The sequence below is a fragment of the Physeter macrocephalus genome, chromosome 16, assembly GCF_002837175.3.
Source record: "Physeter macrocephalus isolate SW-GA chromosome 16, ASM283717v5, whole genome shotgun sequence".
NCBI lineage: Eukaryota > Metazoa > Chordata > Mammalia > Artiodactyla > Physeteridae > Physeter > Physeter macrocephalus.
The window spans coordinates 9,413,996-9,422,982 of NC_041229.1; the positions used below are offsets into that span (position 1 = coordinate 9,413,996).

Consider the following 8,987-nt stretch of genomic DNA (forward strand, 5'->3'; position numbering starts at 1 on the left):
CACGAACCCGCGTCCCCTGCATCGGCAGGCGGACTCTCAACCACTGCGCCACCAGGGAAACCCTGGTAAATATTTTAAAAAGAACATTGTGATTATTAGGAATCAGCACAAATAGACGTAAGAAAAAATTATGTAAAATTAAGCCAGTTCCTGCTGCTGTAGTGGTGAAGGCTGTAGTGTAATGGTTGATGGAATTATCAGACTGAAAATATTTCAGTCACTCTATGTATTTGGGTGAGACTTTCAATAAAATCATAGAATCTCAAAGATGACTGGAACTTTATCAACAGTCCGTTCCAAATTTCTAACCTATAGAAGATTTTTTTTTCCTACAACATCCCAGTAATTCTTTGGATAACAACTGCTTGAACATAACAAAAGGTAATTCATTCCAATTTGGAATGGTTTGAAATGTATTGCTGAAACTCTGTTTCTATGTAAATGTAAACCTCTCTTATCTGGATCATTATAAGTCTAATTCCTCTCACATATACCCTTCGTTTTAAATTTTCCGAATGTGTTATGTTATAAATATGGAAAATAGGGAGATATGTTTGGGTATTTATTTGTGATTGAGCAATAATACCAAAGAAGTCTAATTAGTCAAACTAGAATAAGGTCTCTAAACTCATGCCAAAGAACTCTTTTTTTTTCCTATCCATTAAAAAAAAACTATATTTGAAAAAAAATCTATATTTGAAAAAAAAATCTATGTTTGGATCAAGTGATTATCAAGCCTAAAGATGAAACAAAGCTAAAGAAGAGAGATGTCGGATGATTAAATCTGGATTCAATACAATTATTAATAGCATGGGATAATTGGTTGAAACTAATACATTTTTTTAAATTAATTAATTAATTAACTTATTTTTTTATTTTTGGCTGCGTTGGGTCTTCGTTGCCGTGCACAGGCTTCCTCTAGCCGCGGTGAACGGGGGTTACTCTTCGTTGCGGTGCGCGGGCTTCTCATTGCAGTGGCTTCTCTTGTTGTGGAGCACGGGCTCTAGGCACTCAGGCTCAGTAGTTGTGGCGCACGGGCTTAGTTGCTCCGTAGCATGTGGGATCTTCCCGGACCAGGGCTAGAACCCGTGTCTCCTGCATTGGCAGATGCATTCTTAACCACTGCACCACCTGGGAAGCCCGAAACTAATAAATTTTAACAGCAATAAGCACAGAGGTGTTCCCCCCGCCACAAGATTCCCTGTATAAGTACAAGATAACTCTGCAACAAGTTGAGTGAAAAATACTTAGGGATTTTAACTGACCATAGCTCATTATGAGTGAGATATGGCTGTAAATGTAACTGAACAGACGTACCCTCTAAAGCAACTGTGGCCATAATTCTCCTGGATTTATGCTGGCAGACCCCACAGAAAACATCAGTTCCTCTTCTGGATGTATCATGCCGACAAACTAAAAATCCTCCTGAGACAGTGACCAGGGTAGTTAAGGGTTGGAAACTACCAGAAAATACACTGGAAGAAACTTACGAAGCTTAGCCCCAAACAAAAAAGTCTGGGGTGGGATGTGGGGAAGCATAGCTCTCTCTCCAGGAAAACATTTTGCCCACCACTTAATGGAGTTCGGGAAGGAAGGAAGAGTGTACAGAATTCAACTGAATATAAAGAAGAACTTCCTTAAACATTAGAAGGGACTGACTTGTGAAGTAGTGAGCTCTCATTCCTGACAAAGGTCAAGCCTGTTCATCAGGAATGTCCTTGGGGGATTCAAGAATTGGAAAGGAAGTTGAATTAAGTCGACTTTAACCTCTCATCCAGGTCTAACACACTGTGATTCAAGGGCTGGTCTTCAAAGCAACATAGAGTATGGCCTGGTGGCTTCCTGCCCAGGAAGAAGGACATTCTGTTGCTCTGTGATATGTTAGGAGGGAGAATTTCCTGCATATGGTTCACTTACAGTCAGCTGTTACTCTGCCGGTCTGTTTTGGAATATCAGTGTCAAGCTTCCCCTTTTGGAAAGGGAGCAGTAGGGAGTGAGAAGGGCGGAGAGGTTCTTGTATTAATCTTTCACTCGGTTCCAGGCATTCCTAATCTATTATGTCAATTTGAGTTTATAACTAAATTTAAACGTTCAGGTTTCCCTTCCAGGGATGGGGAGGAGCAGTGAGACAGCTGCTAGGACTAGGGTGAGGCTAATAGTTGGAAGAAGCCAAACCACAGTCTATCTGCTTTTTTTTTTGTTTGTTTTATTTTTTCTCTTTATTTTTTATTTTTTTATTTTTTAACATCTTTATTGGAGTATAATTTCTTTACAATGGTGTGCCAGTTTCTGCTTTACAACAAAGTGAATCAGTTATACATACACATATGTTCCCACTCACTTTGTTGTTGTTGTTAAGTTTAAAAGCAGATAGAGACGCAAGAGGGAAGTCTATCTGCTTTTAAACTTAACAACAACAACAACGAAGTGAGTAGAGCGAGAGGGAGTTGCTCCCCCCCCAACACCACTGTTGCACAGACGTTTGGATCACCTCCTCAGCCAGTGAGGAGGTGAACACGGGAACAGGTGCGCCTCCCTCTTACGCCACTTCGAAGCAGGGATTATTTTGCTGCGTTCAGGGTGCCCGGTACCAATTAATCAAGGCTAAAGGATATACCAGGAGGGGATGGGGTCGGGGGAGAGAAGCCAGGAGCCATGTAGCATGTACATTGCAGATGACATCATTGAAAGAGATTTGGCCCTCCTCTTCCCGGAGCTGGAAGCTCGCATGTCTGTGCAGGAGCCAGAGTGGGGTTGCTTGGGGTGGTGGTGGGGTGAATTGGTGAGAGGAGGCGTGCCGGTACTGGGGAGAGGTGTGGAGATGCTTAAGGGAGACCGGGAGTCAGTCGGCGAGCAGAGAAATCGCGGGGGCTGAGGTCTTTGCGCCGCTCCGAGCTCCGCCCCTGCGCTCGGCAGCCGCGCTCGGCCCTGAGAGGGGCACGCCTGTTTGGGGGTGGGGAGTATTGCACTGGGTGGGGGGGGGGGTAAGTGGTGGCGGTGGCGGTGGAGAGCCGCCTGCGCATGTCAAGGCTGACGGAGCACACACGGTCGGGCCGCTGGTCACGCGCCACCCAGGGTCCGGGCCCCTGCACGATCTGCAGGCGAGCTCGGGGACGGGGCCCACCCACCCCACCTCTCGATCGCAGGCCACACAGAAGCCTCCGCCTCCTTCCTGGCCCCCCTCCGTACCTCCCCGGGGAGGCTCGGCGGGTGTGGACTGGACTGAAGTGGAACGAGTTCTGTAGCTCAGACGGCAGCCCCGGTGGTTTCGGGTGTGAGGGCAGGCCCAGCTGGAGAAGCCGATCAGGGCGGACGAAGCCGGCGCTCCCGGGTCTGGGTGGATCCTGGTCGGAGCGTAACTCTTGGTAGGGAGGTGAGAGGTGGATCAACAGGGACCCCTCCGGCAGCGCAGCAGCCTAGAGCCTGCCTGCCGCCCACTTCGGAGCTGAGCTTTCCCCGAGGCGCAAACAAGGGAAGCAGCTGAGCGACTGGAATTGGAAGTTCCGGGTGGGCGGGGAAGGCTCTGTCCGTGGTGCTGATCCGGATCCCAGCAACGGGCTCCGGGGAGGGCGCGCCAAGCTGCCGATCCACTCCCTCGAATTGGGGCAGTCCGCTAGGGTGGCTTGGAGCTGAAACCCCCGCCCGGCTCAAGAAGCCCGCAGAGCCTCCCCAGTCAACGGCACTTGGCCCTTATTTCAGTCAGAAAGTCTCCCCCTTGGAGCAGTTCGTCCCAGAGGGTTTCCTCGAAAGTACTGAGAGGGAGAAGTTGTTGACCCAGGGAATCTCTCTGTTTAGCCCCGGAAGCCACCCGCTGAAAAAGATGCCTGGCTTCAACAGATTGTTTCCCCTGGCTTCCCTCCTGCTCATTTTGTGGGGTAAGTACCAGCACCCTGCCATGCGAGATGCAGATGACAGTAATAATGCTAACAGTAATAACACTTATTGATGTCGTTGGTGAAAACAAGGAGCCCTGGCTGACTTCCCTCTGTGCATGTCTGCCAGACACGGGATCCAGAGGGGTTCCATGAGAGCTGGGATTTTGAGATTGGAAAAAGGCCTCCCCACTCCCGTGCTGCTTTATTCCTGAACCTCCCTTGGTGGTTTTTCCACCCTTCCTCCTGTTTCCTGTTAATTCCAAAGTATTTTTTCCCTTTCCCGTAGCTGAAAGAGCATGCAGTCACATTCATTATTAAAAAATCTCGGTTACAGTTACATTTCATTTCTCAATGAGGTCTTTGAATTAATTTTTATATATTAAAAAATCTGGATGCGTGCATTTTGAGAGTGAAACTAGTTGTTGATCCATCTGTTTAATTTCAATAAGTAAAACAGGCTTCAGCCATTTGCAGCTATATATTAGATAAATAGGCACCTGGGGATTGCATCTTTCTTCTTTTTCATGAACATGTGGAATTAAGGTGCTTTGGTGTTTGGGGGGCTGAGTTTTTTTGCCTTTAAAGATAAATAGGTTCTTGTTTGTCTGCTGTGAAGGAGTGAGGTGACCTTCTCCCTCCAAATAAGGGAGTCCTATACTTGCAACAGTAAGGCTGAGCAGAGTGGTGTTAGAGATGGGCTTGGAGTGGGGTGTCTGCATGTGTGTAGTGGGAGTTAATGAGCCTACATGATAATGTCTGAATGTGTGATTGAGAGAATGCTTTACTGTGTTGATGTATGCCTCAGGGTCTGAATGTGTATGCTAGTGTATGTCAGAGCATGTTAGTATGGGCATCTGCATGGATTGATGAGGATGTAGTAGTGTGTGTGTGTGTGTGTGTGTGTGTGTGTGTGTGTGTGTGTGTGTGTGGTTGTTGTGTAGTTATGGGCATTTCAGTCTTGGCAACTTAGATCCTCAGGTCAAATATAGGTGCTCTCCAGTTGATAATTGCTTTACATGATCTTAGCTACATTCCTCCATGTTAAAAATCAATAACCAGCATAATTAGATGTGAGCATGCCCACCTGCCTTACTGAAACTAGGTATAGGATTATGCTCTATGGTTGGCATGGAACTCATTCTGCTGGTGCAGTGGCAGATATGCTGATGGGAACAGCCTCTTTACCTTAGTATCACTTTATTAAGCCTCCAGGACTAACTCTGGCTGCCAGCATTATCTGGATTTTGCATGTGACCAGAAGCAGAGCCAAGCTTCCTGTTGAACAAAATGCCTGATGAGACAGCCTGGGAAGGACAAAGAGGGAGAGTAATGCCAGTCCCAAGGGCAGACTCACCGCCACCCATCCCCAGTAGAGTAGACCAGACCTGAAGAAGCAGACATAATAGGTTGCCAGTGATCTCACCTGCCTTGAAGACTTAAGGCTGTGATTTCCTCAGGGGAGGCTAAGACTAGGGGGCTTAGGAGAGGTTAGTTCAGCTGTATAAGAAAGAGCATGAATAAAGCAATGAGAGATGAAGTTGTAGAGAAGGTTGGGGTGAGATTCTACAGAGCCTTTCTTACCAAATCCTAATTTAAGTTTTTAGCATATTTGCCTGAATTCTAGTGGAGGGGGAGAGCACTCTATAGGCCAAAGACCTTTTGACTAGGACTTACAAAGCCTGGATTGGAGTCTTAGCTCTGCCACTAGCTTGCTATGTAATAATCTTAGAGTATTTTGTTCCTCATATACGTATATTTGGAAATACATAAGTTTGGAAATTGGGGCAGATGATATCTAACGTCCCTTTTAGCTGCACAATTGAATGGTAGGGAAATATTTACAGAATATTGCTAAAATAGGCAGAGTGCCCATCCTCCTCCCCACCCCTCAATTCCCCCACAATAAACCTTTGGAAGAAATGTGCATATTACACCTATCCTGCAGAAGGGAAAGAGAGATAGTTCAGGAAACCTTGCCAGTAAATGTAAGAGAGAGGGCCTCGCTTCACAAATGCATTATCTTTTTATTTGCATGTAATTCCAGCATTGGAAAGCACTTAACTTAGATGTGTTCATCCTTCCCAATATGAATGGAATTTTTTCCATTCTTTTATTTTCTGCATGAATTGAACAAAATTCCCTTATTTCCTTCAGTAAAGTATATAATAATAATAATAATAGAACCTACACTTGCCTTGTGCTTTACAGTTTACAAAGCCATTTTCAATCTATTACTTCTTTTGGTCCCCATAGCAATCCTCTGGTGGTAGTCAGGGAAAGCAGTATTATTTCCAATTTAGAGATGAGAAAATGAGTGCAGGGGAGGGGAAAGGACTTGCTAGAGAACTCTTACCTCTTGATTTCAGTCTTCCAGGGCTTGTTCTAGCTCCTCTTATGGACATACGTGCTGCTATACAGGATTGCCAGGTGGGCGTCTGTCCTCTCATCCCTCTTTGGAGCCACCCTTCCACTCCTCTCCCATGCCATTGCCTTTCCTAGGGCCTTACTCATTCTTTACCTCCTAGTGTCTTCTCTGTTTTTCCTCTCCAGGTCTACTCTCCCAGGCGTCGGTTGTGTTGGGGAATGTTTTCCTGTCTTCCCCCAGTAACCCATTTTACATCCCATTCTTTCAAGGCTCTGCTAAGTGACTGGCTAATCTGATAGACCAAGTCATTTCACGGTGTTAATATCTACAAATAACATCATTTATTACCCCCTTTGGACTGTATTTACATTCTAATCAAAGCCTTTATTTTCTTAGCATTGTAGAGCAAAGTCAAGAGGAGCAATACAGCAATAACCAAAGAAGAAAAAGATTTGGGGTTATTAGAGGAGTTGGTTACATACACATTACCATCCACCTGATAATAGATTGATGCTATTCCTTAGTTAAATATAATCATAATTAATATATTCTTCCTTTTCCGGTTTCCTCATTATTACTATAGACATTGAAGAGCCATGGGTCAAATGATTTGGCCAAGATTATTCCAGGAGTTTATTATTTACAGTCAGCAATGTGGGTTGAATGTCTACCGTATGTACAGTCTTTTCTTGGATATCTAGAGGATTTCATGGAAAGAGAGGCAATAGTGTACTGGAGACTTACAGGGTGGAGAAATATACTTTACCTTTTGGTGGAAGGAGCAGCAAGTCATATTGCAAAGGGAAGGCAAACAAGGATGAGAGGATTCTGTGGCCATTTTGCAATGTTCTATCCAGGACCTCATGAATTAAATTGACCTCATGAGCTGAGTTCTTTCTTAGGACTTCAGACTGGACTTTGGCTAGGAGAAGGCGATCGATCAGTGGGGCTTGCTGTCTGATGATACCTTGGATTACTCAGGGGCAACTCAGAACAAAGAGAGGCTGCCGTGCCCTACTCACCATCCTGACTGCATGTATTCTGCCTTCCCTCCTTTAACTCTAAATGAACTAACCGTGTTTATCTTTAAGACCAACTCATCTACTTGTTCACTAGAGGCTATCACCTCTCACCTATTCAAGGATGTTAGTCCAGCAAACTATACACTTTCAAGCCCCAGCAGCTCTACTGTTACCTTCATCCAAGCAAAGTCACTGAACCACCTCTCAGTCTGATCACTGTACCAGCCTCTTAACTGTTCTCTTTGCTTCCACCCTTATCCTTCCTCACCTCTTCAGTTTATTCTCAACATAGCAGTCAGATCAGGTAATTTTGTATAAATTATGTCATTCTTCCACTCAGAAGCCTCCAATGCTCCTATGTCACTCAAAGCAAAAGCCAAAGATCTAATTGTGGTCTGCAAGAGCAGCCATGATCCGGCTCTGGCTTATTTCTCCTGCCTCATCTCCTTCTACTCTCACTTTGTGCCCTGCACTTTATTGTGCTGTTTGCTTTTGCCGACACACTCCCACCCTAGGGCTCTCGAGTTGCTATCTCCTCTGCACACATTCACACAGATATTCATACAGCTTGCTCCCTCCTTTCTTTCCTTCAACACCTGCTCGACGTCCCCTTCTCAGTGAGTGTCTGATGATTGTGTGCACTCTCTAACTCCTCTATTCTGTTTTATTTTTTCTTATAATTGCACTTGTTGCAGTTTAATGTTGCTTATTTTCTCTCCCCTTCCACTGGAATGTGGGCTCCATGAGAGCAGGGATGGTTTCTGTTTTGTCCCCTGTTGTGTTCTCAGTGCCTAGAGCAGTGCCTGGTGCACAATAAGCACTCGATATATGTTGAATGAGTGAACAAATAAATGAAGGGAAATAACATTAACGAATGCACAAAGCACATTCGTAGAAATCATCCCATAGAATTTGCATGACAAATCTATTAGATAGATATTATTTTCAGCATTTTGTTGATGAATAAACTGAGTCTCAGAGAGGTTAAACAGTCTATCAAACTGGGAAGTCTCTGGCGGTCCAGTAGTTAGGACTCTGCGCTTTCACTGTAGGGACCTGGGTTCTATCTCTGTTTGGGGAACTAAGATCCTGCAAGCTGCACAGCGCGGCCAAAAAAAAAAAAAAAAAAAAAAATCTATCAAACCCAAGCCTTCAGTTGCCCAATACCATCTTTCTTCTGCCTCTGTAAGTGTAACTGTACATTCCTTGGTACATTTTCCTATTCTTCTCTGAAGTCATCATCATTGAACTAACTCTTCTTTACCACATCTCATTAAATATGAATGTGCCCCGAGGCTCCCTGCTATATGGGGCTCTCAATGCACACTCTACACCTCTATCCACTCCCAAACTTTTGCACAGACCATGCTTTTTTTTAAAACCAGGCCTATACTCAAGCTTTCAAACTCTTCATATTCTGAAAATGTTTCTGATCAGTTCGCTCTAGATATGGACCCTCCCCCGATTAAAGTGATGACCCATATGCAGAAGCAGGAGAGCCTCTTGCAGGCTGCCTGATAAAACCACCCCCCGCTTGTTGAGAGTTTAAAGCCAATAAAATTTATTTTACCTTGATATGTTAAATTTTATCCTAGTGCCTCTAGTTTTTTTTTTTTTGTTTTTTTGTTTTGTTTGGCGGTACGCGGGCCTCTCACTGTTGTGGCCTCTCCCGTTGCGGAGCACAGGCTCCGGACGCGCAGGCTCAGCGGCCATGGCTCACGGGCC

The 8,987-nt window shown here is 44.9% G+C and overlaps 1 protein-coding gene across 11 annotated transcripts in view; it reads left to right on the forward strand.

Annotated features, from left to right (window-relative positions):
- Positions 1 to 2,454: 2,454 nt before the first annotated feature.
- SCN3B (sodium voltage-gated channel beta subunit 3) overlaps positions 2,455 to 8,987 on the forward strand; it is a 24,058-nt gene continuing 17,525 nt past the window's right edge. For 7 of the 11 annotated variants that reach the window (XR_003683682.2, XR_008619625.1, XR_008619627.1 and 4 more), the window contains exons 1-2: positions 2,547 to 3,365; positions 3,796 to 3,875. Coding sequence is in view for 6 of the 11 variants with exons in the window: in XM_028501373.2 (XP_028357174.1) it covers positions 3,022 to 3,365; positions 3,796 to 3,875 (424 nt within the window). In the remaining 5 variants the exon portion in view is untranslated. Of the gene's footprint in view, positions 2,527 to 2,546; positions 3,374 to 3,795; positions 3,876 to 8,987 lie in introns of those variants that run through there. The other 4 variants (XM_028501380.2, XM_028501378.2, XM_028501377.2 and 1 more) reach the window with 4 other exon arrangements.